The following is a 23,692-nucleotide window of genomic DNA, read 5'->3' on the forward strand; positions in this document are numbered from 1 at the left end:
CCAGTTTCGTGAGAGTATAGACGTGTGAGATGTGCAGGCTCAGTGGATAGCGCGCCGGACCTGGAGTCAGAAAGACTCATCTTTCCTGAGTTGAAATCTGGTCTCAGACATTTACTAGCTGTGTCACCCTGGGCAAATCACTTTACCCTATTTGCCTCAGTTTCCTCTGAGCTGGAGAAGGAAATGGCAAATCACTGCAGTTATTTTTACAAGAAAACCCCAAAAGGCGTCATGGAGACATACGTGAAAAACAACTGAGCAACAACAGAGATGTAGAGCGTAGTGATGTGAGGCTTGTCTGGAAAAGGTGGACTTGTGGAGGGCAGGCCTCCGTCCACTGGCTGACTTGTTCCACCATGAACAGTGAGGAGAGTCTCAAGGGTCTTTGAGATCTCAGTCCTTAGGGAGTAGAGTTGAGGGAGACAAGAAAGGCGTTTCCTGCTCCCAAGAGTCTGGAGAACAATGGCGACTTGGGGATGGGTGCTCACTGTCCCAAGGTTGGGAGCTTACCCCGGACCCCTTCTGTCCCTCATCCCGATCCAGCCTCAACTCCTCGCTTGTAAGGGGGGGTTGGTGAGTGGGGGGGGGAGCAGGAGAGCAATGCAAGGGGCCGGATCCTGCACATTCTTGTCAGGTGAACACACGCCCTGTTTATCTTCCCTCCTCAATCTTTAGTAACACATCCTCAGCGGAAATCTCTCCAAATTCTTTCTTTCCTCACTGTAGGCCAGCGGGCAGGCAGGTCACCCCTCGGGCCTTTGGGGCCAGGGAATTGGGGGGCTCTTTGTTCTTGATACCCCCCTCCCCTTTTCTGCAGAGGAGACGGATCAGGGCAGAAGAGAAGGGGTCGGGGCTGGGGGGAAAGAGGGCTCAGGGTTAGAGGGGGGGGGGATCAGAGCTAGGGAAAAGAGGAGCCGAGCTGGAGAGGAAGGGAGTGGGATCTGGACTATGGTATTTTTTCAAACTGTGCAAATATTTTCAGCAGGAAGCCATCCAGCCTGCTGTGGGATATTTGCTTCTCCTCTTTGCCAACCAGAGAGCCGGGAGCTGGGAAAACTGAGACCACGAAAAGCTCAGCTGGCCGGAGTCTGCTCTCGCAGGCCTCCTGCTCTGCCCTCCCCTCCCCTGGACATCAGGAGTTGGGACATTTCCCTGGTTGTTGAGTGTGTGGTGGGGAAGGGGGAATTTATCTGAACTTGGATCTGTGGTTGTCTGTCCTCCCTGGGCCTCATCGGCTAATTCAGGACATTAGCCGGCCTGAGGTTTGATTTCCCTGGAGCCCAAAGTTAATCTTTCTCTTTCTCTCTTTCCTTCTTTTCTTTCCTTCTTTCCTTCCTTCCTCCTTCCTTCCTTCCTTCCTTCCTTCCTTCCTTCCTTCCTTCCTTCCTTCCTTCCTTCCTTCCTTCCTTCCTTCCTTCCTTTTTCTTCCTTCCTTCTTTCCCCCTCCCTCCTTCCTTTCCTTCTTTCTTCCTTTCCTTTCATACTTTCTTCATTTTCCTTCCTTCCTTTCTTCCCTCTCTTTCCCCCCCTCCTTCCTTCCTTCCTTCCTTTCTTTCTTTCTTCTTTTCCTTTCATACTTTCTTTCTCTTTCTTCCTTCTTCTTCTTCTTCTTCTTCTTTTTTTGGCAGGGCAATGAGAGTTAAGTGACTTGTCCAGGGTCACATGACTAGTAAGTGTTAAGTGTCCGAGGCTAGATTTGAACTCAGATGCTCCTGAATTCCGGGCCGGTGCTTTATCTACTCTTCCTTCTTCTTTATTTCTTCCTTCCTTTCTTTTTCTCTCTCTCTTCCCCTTCCTTCTTTCCTTTTCTCTCCTTCCATCCTTTCTTTCTTCCTCCTTTCCTTCCTTTTGGGGGTCCTTTCTTGGATGTGGGGTGAGAGTGCAGTGATGAGCCATTCTCAACTCATATCACTGATAATCCTGCCCTCTGAAGAGATGGGGATGGGAGGGCCTGATGAACACAGTCCATAAGAAAGCAGTTTGGATAGAGAAACAGCTGGGGCCTCTGGACTGCACTCTGCCGTACGTGTACAAGGGGCTGCCGGCCTCTTTCCTGGACTCATTCCTGAGTTGAGGGATTGGGGAGTTATCTCGGATAGCTGAATGTGGATTTCCTAGCCCCGGGATATTGTGGGCTCCCTCACACTCTGGGCCTTTGACCTCCCTCCCTCTGGGTCTCCCTCCAGTCTGGGGAGTAGACTGGGGAGTAGAGTGGGTGAGCAAGCATGAGACCGACCTTGGGCAGGAAGATCAAACACAGGTTGGAAGAAAGGAATGCTGCAGATTGTGCCCTGTCTCTGGCAGGATGCCCTCCTGATACCATTCCATGGGAGAATAAGCATGCTGTTGCTCCCTTTCAGGAAACAACAACCTATAGCCTTGAGCCTGAGAGTCAAAGCCATGGGGTTCCATTCGTCCCCTCAGAACACTTAACCTTGGCTTCCCAAGCCTTCTTATCCAAAATCTCCTTTCCCACCTACCCAGCTCCCATAGAAGTCTTCCTTTTGCACCTTTCCAGTGGGTGCATTGTAATTGTACGCATCAACCAAGCCAGATTATACAGGATGGTCAACTGGGTGTCATCTCCCCTCCTCACCCTGGGCTCTGTGAATGTGGGTTCTTTCACATTTTGGCAACTGTATCTGCTATTATTGGTTTCCTTTGTAATCCTAAGGATTTTATTTTATACATTTAAAAACCTGGTCTGGAGAAGGGATCCATGAAACAAAAGAGGTTGAGACTAAATAGACTATACTGTAAACCTCCCTGAGGGCAGGGACCGGCTCTGGCATAAGTTTATTCCTCCCTCCAGCCCCAGTGCCTTCCTGGGTTTAATATCTGGTTATTGCGTGAAGCAATGAAAGAAGCCGGGTGAGGTGACAGGAAGGGTGTGGGATCTCTGCTTGGAGGATGTGGGTTCAGATCTGGCTTCTGCCACTGACCACCTGTGTGTCCTGGTCACGTCCACCTACCCTCTGGGCCTCAGTTTCTTCATCTGTAAATGAGGAGCACTGGTGGGATTTAAAGGGGGAAGGGAGGGAGGAAGAGAGAGAGAGAGAGAGACATAGAAAGAGAAAGAGAGGCAGAGCGAGACTGGGGGTGGGAGGGGGAGGCTTATGAGGAGTCAGTGGGTCTGGGTTCTGTTCTCAGTTCTGCCACAAGCTAACAGTTTAACTTTGCTCACAAGTCCGTTTCTGTGGATGCTTGAGGCCCACTGGAGACATGCAGTTTGTGGGAGGAAGTGTATTTCCCAGACTATGCCATGGAACTCAGTGGGTCAGTACTAGGGAGCAAGTTGTGGGGAAATTGGCCTTGTCAGAAGGAATTGTGGGATTATAGGACCAAGAGCTGGAAGCTACCTAAGACCTCATCTGGTGTGAACACCCCTCACCCATTTTATAGATGAGGAAACTGAGTTCTAGCGAGAGGACAGGGCTTGCCAGAGGAACCATCCCTCCCCACAACCACGCCAGGGCAGAAGTTCTGCTGGCTGCTTGTTTAGGCAGCTGTCTGCCTTTGAGACTAAAGGATGCTGTGTTTGGAAAAGGGCTGGATGGGGCGGTGGGAGGTGCTGTAAGTGGGATAAGATGGGAGACCAAAAAAAACAGGTGCAGAAAACCGGACTGCTCCAAATTCCGGGAAAGGACCTTCAATGAAGAGGGAAGGAAGAGCTACTTCCTTGCCCTGCTTAGCAAAGGAAATCCCCTAGCACCCCAGGGAAGCAAATTCCTCAGGAGGAAAAAAATTAGGGATGTGATTGGTTCTCCTTCCTCTACCAGGAAACAGCTGGAAACAGGTGGCCGGCCCCTAGACTGGCAGGCCGGTCCCGTGACTCCAAAGCTGACCCTCAAAGCTAGAAGGAGCCTTAGAGATCATCTATTGTAATTCATTTACAGAGAGGGAAACTGAGTCTCAGAGGGGTTGTTTAAAGTAACCCAAGTATTTAGGAACAGAGCCTGGGGATGAGCTGGGGGCCTTGACTCCAAATCTAGTGTTCCTTCTAAAGTGGGTTGGGGAGAAAGATCCCATGGGGTCCGAGAGGGAAGGTAAAAGGAGGCAATGCCAACACAGAGAGGCCAGGGTTGGTAGACAGACGGGTCTTGGCGAGCAGCCAATAGCTTAGCTCCAGCTCTTGGGGACTATGTTAGTGATTGAAAAACTGGACCTGGAACAGGATGGGTTCTGATTCTGCCACTTGTCCTCTGAGGGACCTTGAATAGAGCACTTCAGCCTTTCTTCTCTGTGGAAGAGTGTGCCCACCCAAGGCCCCTCGCAGTACTCACATTCTGCCATCAGTCAACAAGGCAGTAGGTTCTTACACAGAAGCTGAGGGAGATGAGGCTCGGCAGATGGACTGGGAGCACACTGGGAAGAGGCTTGGATAATAGGCCAAAGGGTTTGGACTTTGTCTTGTAGTCACTCAAGACTCCTGAGATACCTGCAAAGAGTGTGGTGTATTTAGGTTATTCCAACATCCTGTGTGGGACATCATGGGTGGAGAGGCTGGAGCTCAGGAAACCAGTTAGAAGACGGTTCTAGGGGCAGCTAGGTGGCACAGTGGATAGAGCACCGGCCCTGGAGTCAGGAGGACCTGAGTTCAAATCCGGCCTCAGACACTTAACACACACTTACTAGCTGTGTGACCCTGAGCAAGTCACTTAACCCCAATTGTCTCACTAAAAAAAAAAAATTAAGAAGACGGTTCTAACCATACTGGTACAAAGTGGTCATAGGGAGGGAAGCATTAAGCATTTATCCAGTACCCATTTTACAGTTGAGGAAGCTAAGGCAGACAGAGGTTAAGTGACCTGCCCAGGGTCACACTGGGCAAGTAAGTGTCTAAGGCAGGATTTGAACCCAGATCTTCCTCAGTTCCTGGACTTCTCCAAGTCCAGCACTCAGTCTCCTTCACCACACTGCCTTAGGTGGGCCACAAAAAGTGGAAGAAGAATCCCTGGGACCCAGCAGCTGTTTTGTAATTTTTTTTTTTTTTTGGTGAGGCAATTGGGGTTAAGTGACTTGCCCAGGGTCACACAACTAGTAAGTGTTATGTGTCTGAGGTCAGATTTGAACTCAGGTCCTCCTAAATCCAGGGCTGGTGCTTTATCCACTGTGCCACCTAGCTGCCCCTCCAGCAGCTATTTTGTGAGGTTTGGAGGGCCTGAGAGCCCCAGAGAAGTCTCTAAGATCTAACGTGGCCCTTGGCTTTCTCCCACAGCCTGTTCTCCTGGCTCCTTCAAGTCTGAGGCCTCAGAGAGCTCCTGCAGCCCATGCCCCCTACATACTCTACCTTCCTCCGAGGGTGCCACCATCTGTGAGTGTGAAGAGGGCTTTTTCCGGGCTGCAGAGGACCCTTCATCCATGCCCTGTACCCGTAAGTTACTAGAACCTTTGGGGTGGGGGAGGGCAGGGGAGTCTGGACTATAGGGGTGGGGAGGATATTCTAATGACATCTAAGGGCCCTCCCAGCTCTGACATCCTGTGTTCTAAGGGCCCTCCCAGCTCTGACATCCTGTGTTCTAAGGGCCCTCCCAGCTCTGACATCCTGTGTTCTAAAGGCCCTCCCAGCTCTGACATTCTGTGTTCTAAGGGCCTTTCCATTTTTTATATTCTATGTTCTAAAGACCCTCCTGTTTCTGACATTCTGTGTTCTAAGGTTCTCCCAGCTGTGACATTCTGTGTTCTAAGGGCCCTCCTGGTTTTGACATTTTGTGTTCGAAGGTTCTCCCAGCTGTGACATTCTACGTTCTTGCCCAAGGTCACATAGGTAGCAGTAGAATGAGTCAGGATTCTAACCCAGGCCTCTTGACTCCAAATCTAGTGACCTTTCCATGACACTAATGTGAGCTATATAAGCACTGGGCATGTAGGGTCACATGAAAGTGGGAGAGATAGTGCCAGAACCCAAGGTACATCTTGGCTCAGCACAAAGCTCTCTGTCTGTTTCTCTGGGACCCGAGTCCTCAGTCTTCTTGCCTTCTCTCCTTTCTTTGTGCCCAGGTCCGCCATCTGCCCCGAGCCACCTCACCGTCATTGGCTTAGGGGCCAAAGTGGAACTTCGTTGGAAGCCCCCCCAGGACACAGGGGGTCGGGAAGATATCACCTACACTGTCACGTGTGAGCAGTGCTGGCCTGAGACTGGGGAGTGCCAGCCCTGCGAGCCCGCTGTGCGCTACTCCCAAAACCCCCACGGGCTGTCTAGCAACAGCCTGATTGTCAGTGACCTGGAGCCCCACATTAACTACACCTTCGCTGTGGAGGCCCGGAATGGTGTCTCAGGCCTCGTGACTAGTCGAAGCTTCCGGACAGCCAGCGTCAGCATCAACCAGACGGGTAAGAGCCCCGGCAGGGTGCAGCTTCCATACAGGGGTGGCTAATGGGTATAGCTCATACCCAGGGGTGCAGTTTATACTGAAGCAAGTTGGAGTCTAGCATGGGTGGGAGGGCTGGTGGCCAAATGGAAGGTAGGCCTAGATCTATGATATGAGGCAGGGAGAGAGAAGCATGGGGGTGGAGGGCCTGAGAGAGAAGCCTGGTTTTGGAGTCATCACCATCAGAGTCCAATGTTTGGGCTTGTCCTGTCCCCCACCCCCATCACTTCAAGGCTAAGTCTCAGGCCTCTATCACTCCTGTGTCACACAGAGCCTCCCAAAGTGAAGCTGGACAGCCGCAGCACGACCTCCCTGAGCGTGTCCTGGACTATACCTCTGAGGCAGCAGAGCCGCGTCTGGAAATATGAGGTCACCTACCATAAGAAGGTAACCGCATCTCTGGGCTCCCCTGGGAGAAGGGGAGAGCAAAGCCCCTGAGCCTTATGGCATGAGCTATGGCCCCCTTGGATGGGATAGTGCCAAATAGATGATTCCCATTATGGGTCCTAGAAGGCTATTAAAATGTGAAATGTCAGAGCTCGGAGAGGCCTTAGAACATGGAATGTCAGAACTGGGGGCCCCTTAGAACATGGAATGTTAGGAGTGGGAGACCCCTCAGAACATAGAATGTCAGAGGTGGGGGGCACAGAACATGGAATGTCCTAGCTGGAAGGCTTCTTAGAACATAGAATGTCAGAGCTGGAGTAGCCTTTGCCACTATCTCGTTCAACTCTCTAACTTTTCAAAAAACAAATCTGTCTGATGCCCGGAGAGAGAATATCCCTCAAGTTGCAAATAGTCAAACAGGGGTTTGAACCCAAACCCACTATACTTTCCTCATCTCCACACTGCCTTTCTGGGAATCAGCCTCCTAGCAGCAAATGTGACCAGGGCCCATCTCCTGAGTCAGGTCCCTCACCTTCTACTGGAGGACAAAGGGGGCAGGGACACTGAGCATCTAGGCTTCTGCTGTAGGGGTAGATGGTCTATGGCAGGGAGTGGGGGATGTCCTAGAGACATCTCTCTGTGCTTTGTACCTGACAGCTTGTGTTGGGAGATGCTGGGCTCCCAAGGGATGGGACCTGTGCCTTCTGGCTGCTTAGCTAAATACCCACCTCCCTTCTCTTCCCCCCACAGAAAGACACCAACAGCTACAATGTTCGCCGGACCGAGGACTTCTCTATCACCCTGGATGACCTGATGCCAGGCACCACCTACCTGGTCCAGGTCCAGGCCTTGACGCAGGAGGGCCAGGGTGCAGGCAGCAGAGTGCATGAATTCCAGACCCTCTGTGAGTTGGGAGACCTGAGGGGTGATTGTGGGAGGAGGTCCCCCTAAAGAGGAACGCTATGAATCTTAGAAGGATCTCAAAGCACTTAAGAGATGATGACATCCTCTCATACTGAATAAACTGAGACTGGGCAACCTAACACTGACTGGCCTAGGGGTCTCAGTAGATTTTAGGAACTTAGAATGGAAATGGGAAGGAGAGGTGGGCAGCAGGGCCTGAGTGAGAGAATACAGAGGGCTTTAAGCGCTTGCTGCAGCAGGAGGCTAACTTGGAGTGGGGGCAGGGCTATGGTATCTATCCATCAGTGCATGCAGGGTAGCAAGGAGGGCCAGTGGGATTCCTAGAAACCCCCTTCTTCCCTCCTCATTCTGGATTGTTCCCTTCCCTCCTTGTTCTATAGCCACTGAAAGTTCAAGCAATATGGCGGTGATTGGTGGGATATTGGGTGGCTTATTCCTGCTCCTGGCCTTGGCCTAGCTGGACTTCTCATTCACACGAAGGTAATGACACAGTGATATAAATGAATAAATCACGCTGGCTCACCTTTCTAGTTTTCAGGTTCACAAAGAGCTATTCTTCCCAACATTTCGGTGGGGGTGGTCAAGGCTTATCATAGCCAGTTGATGGAAGAAGAAATGAAGATTTAGAGATATGAAATGGTTTCTCCAGGGTCACACGGTTCAGGAGTGAGGCAGTGTGGTAGAATGGAGAAAACTCCGAGCTTAGAGTCAGTATGACCTAGGTTCACATGCACTCCAGGCTGTGTGCCTCTCTTTTTTTTTTTTAAGTGGGGCAGTGAGGGTTAAGTGAATTGCCAGAGGTCACATAGCTAGTAAGTGTCAAGTGTCTGAGGCCTGGATTTAAACTCAGGTCCTCCTGAATCCAGGGCCGGTGCTTTATCCACTGCATCACCTAGCTGCCCCCCAAGGCTGTGTGACTCTTGAGCCCTCCGTGCCTTTCTTTTCCCATCTGTAAAATGGAAGGGTAGCACTTAATGACTCTCAGGGCAGAAATCAGGACAGGACTCTTTCCTCCTACTCTCCCCCTGCTCCTCTGGCCAATCTTGGGCATGTGCTTCCTTCCCTCCTGACTCAGTGAGCCTGAGATGTCTAGAGGAAGGTGGCCACAGGAGCGTCCCAGCCGAGGCTCTGGCCAGGAGTGAGGGGAGGCCATGCCGGGGCTGGTCCTACTTGTTAATTAAACTTATTATTGTCATTTCTGAAGTGTCTGTGTATGGACTTTTCACCTGGGCTGGAAAGGCTAATTAGGACTAATGATCCAGGGTTTTAATTATGGCCACTTAGTGGGGAAGAAAGGGGTCATATGGAGTGAAGGTGCTGAGCATCCAAATGGGCACGTTTGGCAGTTTCCTCCTACTCCTCCCAAGAGAAGGGGATGGACGGGGTGTGTGACATTGAGCCAGGCCCCCAGGCTGGGCCACGTCCTGTCCCAACCTTGGTCAATGTTGCAATTTCAGGAGGAAGAACCTGCGAGCCCGGCAGTCTCCTGAAGACGTTATACTTCTCCAAGTCAGGTAAGGACAGCCTCCCCTTCGGCAGTTTAGCTCTTCTCTTCTTTTCCAAAGCCCTCTCTGTTCCAGCTCTGCTCAGGCTCTCCGTGTCCTTTGACCAACTTCCCTTCCCCCTATCCCACCCGCCAACCCCCCACCCCCATTCTAAACCAGTGAGATTGACCCTCAGTGTGGAAGAGCCATTGGATCAAGTCAGAGAAATCTTGTGTCTATTCTCTCTTTCCCAGCCTTGCTCAACCTCCCAAGCATAATGTCATGCACAACTCTTTCTTCTCCCCTCTCCAGAACAATTGAAGCCCCTGAAAACTTATGTGGATCCCCACACCTATGAGGACCCCAACCAGGCTGTGCTGAAATTCACCACAGAGATCCACCCGTCCTGTGTCACTCGTCAGAAAGTGATTGGTGCAGGTGAAAGATGCTCCTCTCTTCTGTCCTGTTCCACATTTTCCCTTCTCTCCCAGCCTAGAATCAGAGAACCTCAATGGTGGGAACCTTTTGAACACAGGATATCAGAGCTAGGAGGGCCCTTAGAACATGGAATGTCAGAGCTAGGAGGGCCCTTAGAACATGAAATGTCAGAGCTGGGAGGATATAGGGATGGGAAAGGGTTTTCATAAATTCACAGGATCATAAATCTAGAGGTAGAAGGAACCTCGGAGGTCATCTACATCAATCTTTTCATTTGACATATGTCCGGAGAGGTCTTGTAACTTGCTCAAGATCACATAGCTCCCCAGTGGTGGAGCTAAGGATCGAACCTAGTTCCTCTGACCACAGACACAATGTTCTTTCCTCTAGACCATGTTCCTTGTCATAATCATAGGATTTAGAGTTGAAAAGGACCTCGGAAATCATCTAGACCACCCTGTGTCCCATTCTATAGATAAAGAAACTGAGGCTCAGAGAAGTAAATGGCATAGATGGGACTTGAACCCAGGGCTTTAGACTTTTGGTCCACTGATTTTTCCACTCTGCCATCCAAGAGCTATAACCCCATGAGGTGGATGTATTTTATCTCTATTTTACATATGAGGAAACTGAGGCAGAAAGATGCTAAGTAATAATAATATAATTAATAATAGCTAACACTTATACAGCACTTACTGTGTACCAAGCACTGTGCTAAGCACTTTATGATTATTATGTCATTTGACTCTCATGACAACCCTAGGAGGTAGGTGCTATTATTACCCCCATTTTACAGTTGAGGAAACTGAGGCAGAAAGCTGTTAACTGAGCTGTGCAGTGTCTCATAGCTAGTAAATGCCTAAAGTGGGATTTGAATCCAGCTCTTTCGTGACCCCAGGTCCACTGTTCTAACCACTTCTCCATCCAGCTGACCAATGGTAGTGAGAGCTAAAACATGGTGGGGGATGATAACTAGGTCCCAGAGTCCCAGCTGCCACCCTGCAGCCTCTGTCCTGGACAGGGCCCAAGGGAAGGCTGCAGTTGCTCAGTCTTCTCTTCTCCCTCTTTTTTCCTGACAGGTGAATTTGGGGAGGTTTTCAAGGGGTCGCTGAAGGCTTCAGGGAAGAAGGAGGTGCCCGTGGCTATCAAGACTCTCAAAGCAGGCTACACAGAGAAACAGCGGGTAGACTTCCTGAGCGAGGCCAGCATCATGGGCCAGTTTAACCACCACAACATCATCCACCTGGAGGGAGTGGTCTCCAAATGTAAGTACCCCCTTATATTGTTTGTTGGGCGGGGGCAGGGCAGGGATGCTGAGGAAGGAGTCTGGATCCACTCACTTTCAGGGGTAATAAGGATGGAGAGCAGAGAGGAAGATGAGGGGCTCGTTTAAGGTTGTATAGGGAGTTATTAACCAGGAAGGAATTCACACTCTGGCTCCAAATGCAGCGGATTTTTTTTTCCTGGTACACCAAACTGCTTTTCATTCACTAACATTTCTGGAAGAAAATACAAAGATAAATATAACACACTTGGAGCCCCCATAGGCGTAGAATCTAGCAGAAGGCATATGTTGGACACACATGTGCACAGACACATGTGTCCCCCTAACCCATAGCACAGGGCTCTGCATAGACAATAAACACTTAGCAAATAGTTTTCAGCTTCCTGAATGAATGAGTGAAATGGGCCTTGAAGGATGAGTAGAAATTTGACTGGTTAAGCATGGAGGCAGGAAAGAGGTGTATTCTAAATGTGAGAAATTTAGTTAACAGAGAAGAAAGAAGGAAAGGGGTTGCCAGTGTCCAAGGCATGTTAGGCTGGAGATATGGGATGGGGATCTCTATTATATAGTTGAGGAAACTGAGGCCTGTGGGGGTTAAGTGACTTGCCCAGGGTCACACAGCTAATAAGGATCTGAGGCTGGATTCGAACTTGGCTCTTCTCGACTCCAGGCCCAATAGTTCTATCCATTTTGCTACCTAGATGAGAATTTTCCCCACAATAGCTGTCCTTCTTCATCTACAGATAAGCCCATGATGATCATAACAGAATACATGGAGAATGGCGCACTGGACAAATTCCTTCGGGTGAGTCCTTGGGGTCCATGCCAGGGTCGGGGAGGACTGGATGTCCCAGACACACCATGGCCGGGATAGGATTAGGGCAGTTTGCTTGCCTTTTCGCACACTAACCCTGCACATCTGGGACCTCCAGGAGAAGGATGGCGAGTTCTGTGTGATCCAGCTGGTAGGCATGCTACGGGGCATCGCATCGGGCATGAAGTACCTGGCCAGCATGAACTACGTGCACCGGGACCTGGCCGCCCGCAACATCCTCGTCAACAGTCAGCTGGTGTGCAAGGTGTCCGACTTCGGGCTCTCCCGGGTCCTGGAGGATGACCCTGAAGCCACCTACACGACCAGCGTGAGTGAGCTTGGGAGTGCCCAGGCACTGTGTGGGAGGGAGCTAATGCTCTGATCTCCTGGCAGCTAATGGAGCTGCCTCCTGAGGGAAAGCTGCGAAAGCCATCTGCCCACCAGACCACAGTACAGCTGGGTTTCATAAAATGTGGGTTTTCAAAGAACTCCCATATCTGTTCATGCTCACACCATCCCTAGGAGGGATGTATGCCACGTGGAGAAACTGAGGCACGGGGAGGTGTTGAAGAATATTCAGATTACATAAAATGTCAAGGACTAGCAACCACATCTCCTGCCTCCTGACTGCACAGCCATAAGACGTTAGGAATCAAAGTGAAGTTGGATGATGGGATGGATATCAGAGCTGAGAGTGCCCTTAGAACACAGAATATCAGAGCTAGGAGGGCCCTTAGAACACAGGATGTCAGAGCTGGGAGGGCCCTTAGAACACAGGATGTCAGAGCTGGGAGGGGCCTTAGAACACAGGATGTCAGAGCTAGGAGGGCCCTTAGAACACAGGATGTCAGAGCTGGGAGGATCCTTATAACACAAGATGTCAGAGCTGGGAGGGCCCTTAGAACCCAGGGTGTCAGAGCTGGGAGGGCCCTTAGAACACAGGATGTCAGAGCTGGGAGGATCCTTAGAACACAGGATGTCAGAGCTGGGAGGATCCTTAGAACACAAGATGTCAGAGCTGGGAGGGCCCTTAGAACACAGAATATCAGAGCTGGGAGGGCCCTTAGAACACAGAATGTCAGAGCTGGAACAGGAACCTTAGAGACACCAACTCCAAGCAATTTATTTCATAACTAGAACCTAGAGGAACAGAGAGTTGAATTGACATACTTAACATGACACAACTTTTGCCAGCAGAGCCATTAAAACATCCAATACTCACATTCACGGATGGGCCTAGTGAAGCAGAAATGGGCTAAGCAAAGAATATTGAGAAATTAAATCCCTTCCCCTGAGCCCACCTCGCATCCCTTTCTTGGCTTGAGGCTGGAATGCTTGGCCTACTGGCATCCTGAATCCATCCAGTAACAGGGTCCTTCTGTCCATCCCCTGCAGGGCGGGAAGATCCCTATCCGATGGACAGCCCCTGAGGCCATCTCCTACCGCAAGTTCACCTCGGCCAGCGATGTGTGGAGCTATGGCATCGTCATGTGGGAGGTGATGAGCTATGGAGAGCGGCCCTACTGGGAGCTGTCCAACCATGAGGTAGGTATCTGCACACCTGGGTCAGCGGTTGGTGCACATCCCAGCCCGACCCACTGAGGGTCTGTGGGAAGTTCATAGACTGTACGTGGAGCCGAGCAATACTAGTAAGCCCATCTGGTTCAGCCTTCTCATTTTACACACGAGAAACCTGAGGCTTCTTTGTCCGAGGTGTCTCTAAACCCAAGTCTCGTAAGGCGACAGCCAAGCGTTCTTTCCACAGTACCGTGATCCCGCTCTTAGAGACTTCTGTATGGCTCAGTGTGGCACCAGGGCTTGGGTCTGCATCAAGAACAGCCTCTTCCCTCCCTCTGCCTGAGCCTCAAGTTGAATAGAATCCTCAATAGCTCCCTATTAAGTGCTTACTATGTTCCGGGCACTGTGTTAAGAGCTGGGGCATAACCTCTGAGAGCTTATGTTCTAATAGGGAAAGACAAAAGGGGGATGAAAAACAAGGCTGTTACCCTTTTAGAGTGTCAGCATCTTAGGGAGAGGAACTGGGGTCACTTTTTAAACCTCTGTGTCCCCAGTTTTGAGGACTGGAGCCTCAGGCTGAGTAGAGGGACTTTTATGCAGTAGGCACTTAATAAATGCTTACATACGCAAGGTGTCCCAAAGGTCTCTATGCGGTTTAAGCTGACACACATATCTAAAGTATACTTCTTGGAGGGGATCTTAGGGGTCACCTTGACCAACTGGCTCTTTTCAGTTAAGGAAACTGACTTGTCCGATGTCACACAGGTAGTACTTGCCAGAGACAGGATTTGCACTCACGTCTTGGGATTGGATTTCCCCCCCAGCTAGGGGGTCTTGCTCATTTATCACAAAGCTCTAAAGCTTCATGCCCTCTCTTCTCTTCCCTCCCCACCCCACCTTTAGGTGATGAAAGCCATCAACGAGGGATTCCGGCTGCCAGCTCCAATGGACTGCCCCTCGGCCATCTACCAGCTAATGATGCAGTGCTGGCTGCAGGAGCGGGCACGGAGGCCCAAGTTCCCTGACATTGTCAGTATCCTGGACAAACTCATCCGGGCCCCTGAGTCCCTCAAGACCCTGGCTGAACTTCGACCCTAGGTAAGCCTCTGGGGAGAGCCTGAGGGGTGGCATCACCCTTATCCCATGGCTCGGGGCCCCTCAAAGCCCCCCGGGCACAGCTGTGGTCCGCTACCTGGGAGGACACAAGCTGCCAGGAGTGGCTCACGCTGCAGCTCTCGGCCAGCGGCTGGAGCCAGCCTTTGGGCCTGGGCACATGGGTCCCCATTCTGAGGAAGGAGCCAGGGCATCCTCCCCCTCCTTAGCTTCTAGGAGGCAGGAGGAAGCCGGGTAAGAGTGATCTCAGACACTCCTCAGGCTATGCAGGAGCAGCTTATGCCAAGGGGCATAGCTCCCCAGAGGGCAGGGCCATGGCAGGGAGCCACCTGCATGACAGGACCCAGGGCAGGCATCCCTGTCGGCACTGGCTGCTCAAGTGGGCTGTGAGGATTCCCACTGGAGGCCCATGCCAGCCGGAAGAAGGAAGCTGGGAGGATTTGGGGTCACAGCACCATACGTTGTCAAGGCTGGGAGGCACCTTACAGATGACCTGGGCCACATACATCTTTCTTTTATCATTTAACAAAACTGAGGCCTAGAAAAAAAGAACAGACTATCCAAAGTCACTCAGGAGGTTAATTATAGTTTGGAGCTTGGACTAGAAACATCTTCTGACTCCCAGCCAAGCAATAAACATTAATTAAGTGCCTACTGTATACCAGGCATGCTAGGTGCAGAGATATAAAGCCCAGAGTGAAGCAGTTCTGCCCTCTGGGGGCTTACATTCTAATAGGGGAACACAGGACCCAGAGGGCAGTGGTGACCACACAAGAGACCATGGTGCACAGGCTGTCAGTGGGGTTGTTTCCTAGGCCGTGATAGCGCAGCCTCTTCTGTAGGGCCCAGCCCTCACCCCCGTGGGCCTCCTGCTTTTTCCCAGGGTGTCCATCCGACTCCCCAGCACAAGCGCTCGAGGGCATTCCCTTCCGCACCGTGTCCGATGGCTCGAGTCCATCAAGATGCACCAATACACAGTAGCACTTCATGTCATCGGGCTACAACGCCATCGAGAAGGTGGTGCAGATGACCAATGAGTGAGTATCTCTCCCCACAGCCACAGCCCTCCTGCCTGCTGGGACCTTGGCCCAGCCTTCTACTGCTGGGATCCTGAAGCGTGGGAGCTCAAGAGGGGAGCACTGGATTGGGAGCCCCAGATGCCTCCAGACTTAGTAGTGTGAGAGCCGGGAGAGGCCTTAGATCACAGAACGTTCAGAGAGGGAAGGACCTTAGAACTAGAATGTCACAGCTGGAAGGGGCCTTAGAACATAGGGTGTCAGAGCTGGGAAGCCTTTAGAACACAGAATGCCAGACCTGGAGGCGCCTGAGAACACAGACTGTCAGAGTTAAGAGACTCTTAGACAACAGAACATCAGAAAAGGCAGGACCTTAGAACACTGGATGCAGAGCTGGGAGGGCCCTTAGAACACAGAATGCCAGATCAGGGAAGGCCCTTGGAACATGAGATATTTCACTGTGAAGGAACGTTTAGAGCTTTCTAGTAATTTACAGAGGAGAAAACTGAAGGCTGAGAGGGGAAATAATTTGCCAGAGTCATGGGACTAATTCATGGTGGAGCTGAGCCCCAGATGCCCGTTGCTCCAAGTCCCAGTTTCTTTCCATTGACTCGGCTTCTCTGTCTGCATCTCAGAGGCTGCCCAAGCCACAGGGGAAGTGGTTCAGGGAAAGGAGCCTTGGAGCACGCCATGAGCAGAGGCAGTGACTGGGGAAACCAGCTTCATCTGGTTTCTGAGTTTGTTTGAGGGCCTGGGCTTGATGCCTGCTCCCCATCCTGGGCCCCTCCCTGCTTTCCTGCCCCCTCCAAGCTATCCAGTGAAACAAAGCCTCCCTTCTCCCCCATTTCTGTCCTGGCTTCTGCTCTCTTAGAGGTACCAGGAGAGGGCAGAGGCCAGAGACAGATCTGCCAGGCACACTGACTGTCATCATGATAGAGTGAATCACAAGACCTGAGTTTCAAATCCTGCCCCTGATACTTATTACCTGTGTGCCCTTGGGAAATTACTTGCTTCTCTGGACCTAGATTTCCTCATTTGTAAAACAGGATCAGGTGGACTAGATAATTCTAAATCTCTTTGAACTGGGAATCTTACATTTTGCCCTTTAATTCAGACATAAAAAGGCCCATGGCCCATTCTTTTAAAATGAAGACCTCTCTCTCTCCGTGTCTCTCTTTCTTCTCTCTTCTTTCTCTTTTCTTTTTTCTCTCTCTCTTGCTGGTCTCTTTTGTTCTCTCTCTTTTCTATGTCTCTCTTTCCTCTTCTTTCTCTCCCTCCCTCCTTCTCTCTCTCTCTCTCTCTCTCTCTCTCTCTCTCCCCCTCCCTCTCTCTCTCTCTCCCCTCTCTCTTTCTCTCTCTCTCTTCTCTCTTTCTTTCTCTTTGTTTTGCCTCAGTCTCTGTCCACTCTCTGTATCTCTCTCTCTGACTCTGTGTATCTCTCTATTACTCTCTCCCCCCATTCCCATTTCTAAATTAAAGTCTCTGGTCCCTCTCCCTCCAAGCTTCCCAACCCCTGCCAGGTTCCTGACAGCTTCAGGGTTTGGATGCTTGACAGAACATCTTGGAAGAGCTGCATCCTTCTCTTGGTTTTAGGATGGGGACCTTTCCCGGCATGGCATGGGCCAGGCCCTTGGAACAGAGCCATGGCACAGACTCCTTCCGCCCAGGGCCAGCTTCCTTTGAAGGGTGGGACCTGCTAAGGGAGAACTCCACCAACCCACCCCAAAGGGGGGAAATCACCTTCTGGCCTTTTGTGCCTCTATAAATAAATGATTATTTAAGCAGCCTGATTTCTGAGAGGTCAGAGGTCTCCGTGAGAATAGGCCCCTGGCCTGGAAACAGGCCCACGAGGGATTTGGAAGCCAGTGATGAGGTCAGAGGGGAGAGCTAGAGCCTTGGATACTAGATATTGACTGGTCCACGTGCTTCCCCTGGGGACAGCCAGGAAGCCACTTAAGACATCTTCTTGGACTGGTAGCTGGAAGTGGACCCTACTCTCTCTCATCTCTCCCTCCCCAAGGGATCGCCTGTGTGGGGGAAACAGCATGGGGCGGGGGGGGGGGTGTACAGAGGAGGGGGAGGAGGGAGGAGACAAGCTTGGGAGAGTGCAGAGGAATTCATTAGATAAGGAGAGGACTCATTGCCCTGCGCCCCCCCCCCCCCCAAAAAACAGAAAAAAGATTAAGGAAAGGAGAAGAGGAAGCTCTGGAGAAGATGGAGCTGTGAATGATGAGATTTTTTTGCTTCCGCAGAGAGGTGCTGGGGCTGTTTGGTCCCTGGACATGGTATCTCCTCTCCCTCTGCCATCTAAGAACCCAACCCTTACCATTCTATGCTTTCAGACCCTTCCAGCCCTGACATTCCATACTCTAGGTTTCTCTGAGATCTAACTTTCTATTCATACTTTCCTCCTGCTGTTTACCGCAGGCCTTTTTCTCTACTTAAAATCCTACTTGTGAGAGAGGGAGAAATTGCCCTACAACCCCCAGGGGAAAAAAACAAAGAGACAATTCCTGTCCTATGGGGTCAGCAGAAGAAGGTTATGGGAATTACCCTCCTGGAGAATCCCCAAATAGCTCTGGGTTCCCTTTGCTAATTGATTTCCCATGAGCAGTCATCTCTTGGGTTGGGTGAGTTTGGGCTCATGTTAAATTAAGGTATTAGATTAAATTCAAGACTTGATCCAAGCTCTCTTGCCCCTACTCTCTTTGTAAGCCCTAAGCCTCATGACTCATTCTTCCCTGACTCCTTCCTTTCCATTCCAGAGAACTTATTAACAAGCTAAAGCAGGGTGAAACTTCTCTGGATACTGGATAGGGAAACTGAGGCAGAGTTCTAACTTAGGATTGGGCTCCAATTCCCTAGGAGGTACCGGAAAGGACCTAGGGATGGACAGACTACTAGACTTGAAGCTGTATTGGGTTGGAGGCCTGACTGTAGGATCACACCTTTGTCTCTGGGACAACACTGGGACGAGAGTCAGGTGTAGCTTTTACATAAGGAAATGGTATTGAGGTGCTTAGGGTAGTGAAGGTCAGGGAGGGGAAGCACTCAGGAAGTAGGATCTGGTTTGAGAGCAAGGCTGAAAAATGACCTTAGAACCCAGAATGTCAGAGCTGGGAGGGCCCTTAGAACATAGAATGTCAGAGCTGGGAGGGCCCTTAGAACATAGAATGTCAGAGCTAGGAGGGCCCCTTAGAACAGAGAATGTCAGAGCTAGAGGGTCCTTAGAACACAGGATGTCAGAGCTGGCAGGGACCTTGGGAATACAGAATGTCAGAGCTGGGAGAAAAGTCTGGAGTGTCCCAGTTCCCTCATTGTACAGAAAAGGAAACCTAGAGGGAAGAACAATATGACCAAAGCCATATAGACGTCACCCTGCCCATCACTATGGGTGTTGGACTGGATGACCTTTCAGTGACTTCCAATTCTAAATCCATGATCCTATAAGTTCATCAACAGGAAGTTCAATTCAATTAGACAAGCATTTATTAAGTCCTCTACTGTATGCAGAAAGCACTGTTCTAGGCACCAGGAGGGTACACTATATTTAGGTAAAACAGGCTTCCCTCCCTAATATATGTCAGCATGGTGTCTTGACTCTGGAGACAGAGGACCTGGGTTCAAATCCCACCTCTGATGCTTACTACCTGTGTGACCTTGGGGGAGTCTCTTCACCTCAGTTTCCTCATCTGTTGGGACCCCCTCCAGATCTAGGTTCTGTGAATAACACTGTCTATATTCCTTTCTAATAGCCATAGTTGCATTTGGGAAGGAGTGGTATGTGTTCTGGGGCCTTTAGGTGGGCAGCAGTAGTCCTGAGATGAGGCAAAGACTGAGTCTCCCTTGACAAGGCTACCCTTCCCCTAGACCTTTCTGTCCTGAGGTCTGGGTCTGCCTTTCCTTGCTCAGCACACCCCACTGGTAAGCTCCCAAAAACCTGTGGGAAAATCATGTCTTAAGAGATGCCAAATAGAAGCAATACCATATAATTAGCTCTTTTAACGACCCAGAGACTGGGCCCATAAAAACTTGGGTGTTTCATCTGTTTGGGTCTAGTGGGTGATGATGGCGGCAGGAGAGAGTAACAAAAACTATAATAAAGATCTCTCTGGGGCGTTGGGGGAGCATGAGCAGGTCTGGGGGGGGGGCAGGCCATGGGGAGGGGACTGGGAGAAGGCCAAGATCCTTTCAGAAAAAGAAAGAGTTATTGCTGATCATTACGGATACCTGGACTGGAAGATGGTTTTTCAGAGGCTAGAGCACCCCTGTGTGTGACCAGACACAGGAAACATTTCATCCTCTTGTCTCCCTGTATAGTGGGTAGAAGGAAATGCCCCAGGGAGAAACTAGGGAGGTTTGGTTGTTCTGTTAAGTGCTCTGAGATCACTGGATAGAGTGAGGGCAAGTTGAGGAGACATCAGAACTCATTCTGGGAAACCACACCTTGAATGGTGACATCTACAGGTGGAGGGGCTTGGGCAACTCCCTTGGGGTTCTCTGTCATGGTATCCCCTACTTTGGGCCACTAGTTATTCCAGCCACACAAGGAGACATTCAGATAATTCTCTCCCACAATCCTCTCCCTTCCCCCCTGCTCCAAGATTCTATGTTCTAAGGTCTCTCAAGAGTTTGTTTTAAGGTTCCATACAGCTGTGACATTCTGAGTCCTAAGGTCCTCTGAGCTCTGCCATTTGGTGTTCTAAGGGCCCTGCCCCAACATTCTAAGATTGGACTTTCTATGTGCTAAGGTTCCTTCCACATTGAACAGTCTAAGTGGTAGGGGTTCCTCTAAGCTCGGACATTCTCTCCTCTGAGGTCCGCTATTCTATGGTCTAAGGTCTCTCTAGGCTCTGACATCCTCTGTTCTAAGCTCCCTTCTGCCTTCTTCCCACCTTGGATTCTCTATTCTAAGATCTCTTCATTTTGGACATTATGGGTCTAACGTCTCTTCTGGTTCTAAAGGGCTGTGGTTCTCTGTGGTGCCATAACACTCCCTCTCTCCCTCCCACAGGTCCCTTGTCCCACCTCTCTCCCTCCCTCTACTCCCAACCTCTACTTCCCTCCCACAGCTCCCTAAACAATTATCTCGCCTTCCAGTTCCCAGCTTCTCCTTCTCTTCCAAACCTTCCTTCCCTCCTTCCTTCCCTCCCTCCAGTCCCTAACTCTCCCCTCTCTCCCTCCCTCCTGCACAGCGATATCAAGAGGATTGGGGTCCGCCTGCCTGGCCACCAGAAACGAATTGCCTATAGCCTCCTGAGCCTTAGGAGCAAGTGAACACCGTGGGGATCCCCATCTGAGTGGAGCCGCCCAATGTGGACAGGAGGATGGGCCCCGTTCCTGCACCCCACCATCCCCCCTCCACAGCCAATGGGACACATGAAAATACTTGAAGAGAACTCAGAATTAAAACAGACCATGGCCTCCTCCCTTCTGGATGAAACTGGCTGCTAAGTAAGGAGAGGCCATGGTCCTCCCCCCTGCCCCTGCCCCCAGCTGCTCTCTTCAGTACATGGTTGAAGTCCCTCGTTGATGCTGCCCAGGATGCATCTGTGTCCGCGAGCTTCCAAGCCCCTTCTTGAGGGTGTCTGGTGCCCCTTCCCCAGGCCAGATTACTACTGGGGTGACAGCCTGTTTGAGGTTTTTCTTCAGTCTTCTGCTTCTCTGAGAAAGGAACCGGGACCCTGATGGGCATTGAGCACTTAACTGTACCTTCTAGGAAAGCAAGCCCTTGAATCTTGTGGCATTTCCAAAACTGCTCCGTGGGCTTCTTTTACCCACAAGGCAGGGGGAGGGGTGGTCCAGGCCGAGACCATCCCCAGGGGAAAGGGAACCCCATCCCTATTCACTCTTTATAAGAGATAACCTAAAACATGACTCAACAGTTAGAAACCCAAACAACACCACGGAGACCGGATCATGACGGACAACCCAGCTAGGGGCTGGGCGGGCCTCTTCCTCTTTCTCCATCATTTTCTATTCATTTGGACCATCCCTTTCCACTCCCCCCCACCCATCCTCCAGCCCCAAAGTACTGTTGTGGCCGTGGCCTGTAAAGGTTTCATTGGATGTATTTTTATTTTATATATTTTGTACTTTGTAGAGAGTGTGTTCCTGTGGGACCCTGCTGCGGGTGAGACAGTAGGGGGAGGGGAGGGGTCCCGTATCTGACATTCCTGAGTCTGGGAGGAAACAGACTGGCCAGCCTGCACAGTCATATGCCTATGAAATTCCGAGGGATGGTCTGTCCTTTTCCTCCCTCTCCGTTTATATCCGGCCGCCTGCCATACTCCCTCAATGATGGTCAATAGTACTGTCAGTGTTATCTTGCAAAGGTTGGTGTTTTGTGGGTTATTTTTGTGATATTAATTTATTATTTTTTTATATTTATTGTTAGAAATTAATTATTTCTACTTCAGATTAAAGTTGCGGTTTCCAAATATGCCCGTGGTGTTTTTGTTCGCTTGGGAATAGGTATCTTGGACATGGGTCTCCCGAGACAGAGGAGGCAGTAGGATTTGGGGAAGGAGTAATGAATTTGGAATCAGAAATTCAAATCCCTGGTCTGTCCCTTGTGACCTAAATGAGCAAGTTGTACCCTTCTGTGCTCAGTTTCCCTATCTGTAAAATGAGGGTGTTGGGCTAGATTCATTCATTCGATGAGTTTATTTGTCAAGCACCTACTTCTCCTAGGTCACCGAGCTACCATTGTATCTGGGGGGAGAAGGGAAAATAGGAGACAAAGAAGTTAAATACAAATATACATACCAGGCAGCTAGGTGGCACAGTGGATAAAGCCCGGCCCTGGATTCAGGAGTACCTGAGTTCAAATCCGGCCTCAGACACTTGACACTTGCTAGCTGTGTGACCCTGGGCAGTCACTTAACCCCCATTGCCCCCCCAAAAACCCCAAAACAAATATATATACCAAGTTGTTGTTCGCCCTTCGTTCTCGAGAACCATGACATCGGGAGGTGATGTCATGACACCAGTAATTTGGGAGATCAGATAGGCTTCCTGTAAGAGGAAACATGAGCTAATCTTGGAAGGAGGTACTGCTCTTTAAGAGAAGGCAGCAGGGAGGAGGGAAATGATGTATGTGGTAACATCAAGTGAGCCAGCTTACTGAAGGGCAGTGGTCTGCATCAAGCCGAGAAGGTGTAGACGGGAGCCAGATTGTCGGAGGCTTTGAAGGCCAAACTGAGGAGGTTGTAGTATGTTCTACAGACAGGAGGGAATCATTGGAGTTTCCTGTGCAGGAGAGAAAGAGAAGCAACCCAGTGCATTAGGCGTATTAATTTGGCAGCTGTGTGGAGAGTAGATTGTAGGAAGGAGAAACTGGAGGCAGGGACTCTCATTAAGGTAGGGAATGCTAGGTGAGCACAGGCCCTGGAGTCAGAAAGACCTGAGTTCAAATCCAGCCTCAGACACTTACTAGCTGTGTGACCCTGGGCAAGTCACTTAACCCTCATTGCCCTGCCAAAAAAAAAAAAAAAAGAGCCTTGCCTCGGATTGACACCCCCCTGCCCCTCCATGTTATGTCATTGTCCTACATCAGGTCCGACCTTGCTGACCAAACTCAGTACATGGTTGAAGTCCCTCACTGATGCTGCCCCAGCATGCATCTTGTCCACAGGCTTCCCAACCCCTTGCTGTTTGATTCTCAGTATCAGTGCTGGGGAGTCCGTGCCCTCTGCAGAGCTCCCAGGCTTGTGTTCCTATCCCAAGCCAAGAGGGACCAGGACAAGCTTCCAGTTTCCATCCCCTCCTTTCAGCCCAAGGAATTTAGACAGCATGGGAATCCTCCAATCCAACCCCCTCAATTCAAGCGAATTCAATTCAATTTGGTTAGGGGGAGGTTTAAAGTCAGGGATTCCAGGTTCAAATACCAAGCTTTGCCATTAATTACTTGTGGTACTTTGGACAAATCACTTCCTCTCTTTGACAAGAAAGGAGAGGGGTGAACTAGAGGATTTAAAAGGTCCCTGCCAACCCCTAACTCGGTGAGCCTGTGATCTTCGGGGGCCATGTTCTTCATTTCCAAATCCCATATTTTTTCTTCCCAAAGCGGTTTGCCGTTGCTACTCTCTCTGGGCCTCAGTTTTCCCTTCATGTAAAATGGAACAATAATTCTTGAGGAGAGTGCTTTGTAAACACTAGAATGGGTTCTAGAAATGAGTGTTGCTATGAGCCCATTGCTACCTGCACAAGTAAAGAGAGGGCCTGAGGCAGGCAGGGCGACTACTCCCTTGCCCCATCCTGTGTGGGATTTTTCACAACCCTCTTAACGCAAGACGTGGGGATCCTTTCCTTTCTGCCTGGAGTTGTTTCTTTACAGGCTG

At 50.5% G+C, this 23,692-nt stretch overlaps 1 protein-coding gene across 1 annotated transcript in view; it reads left to right on the forward strand.

Moving 5' to 3' along the window:
* EPHA2 (EPH receptor A2) overlaps positions 1-21,776 on the forward strand; it is a 44,641-nt gene extending 22,865 nt beyond the window's left edge. The window contains 18 exon segments of the mRNA XM_043997629.1: positions 5,219-5,374; positions 6,001-6,333; positions 6,643-6,758; positions 7,509-7,662; positions 8,063-8,162; positions 9,140-9,179; positions 9,181-9,196; positions 9,479-9,604; positions 10,684-10,869; positions 11,633-11,694; positions 11,822-12,031; positions 13,099-13,248; positions 14,125-14,307; positions 14,309-14,319; positions 15,218-15,314; positions 15,316-15,371; positions 20,546-20,613; positions 20,616-21,776. Coding sequence (XP_043853564.1) covers positions 5,219-5,374; positions 6,001-6,333; positions 6,643-6,758; positions 7,509-7,662; positions 8,063-8,162; positions 9,140-9,179; positions 9,181-9,196; positions 9,479-9,604; positions 10,684-10,869; positions 11,633-11,694; positions 11,822-12,031; positions 13,099-13,248; positions 14,125-14,307; positions 14,309-14,319; positions 15,218-15,314; positions 15,316-15,371; positions 20,546-20,613; positions 20,616-20,650 — 2,099 coding nt within the window. The 3' untranslated portion in view covers positions 20,651-21,776.
* Positions 21,777-23,692: the final 1,916 nt, after the last annotated feature.

The sequence above is a fragment of the Dromiciops gliroides genome, chromosome 3 (assembly GCF_019393635.1).
Source record: "Dromiciops gliroides isolate mDroGli1 chromosome 3, mDroGli1.pri, whole genome shotgun sequence".
NCBI classification, from domain to species: Eukaryota; Metazoa; Chordata; class Mammalia; order Microbiotheria; family Microbiotheriidae; genus Dromiciops; species Dromiciops gliroides.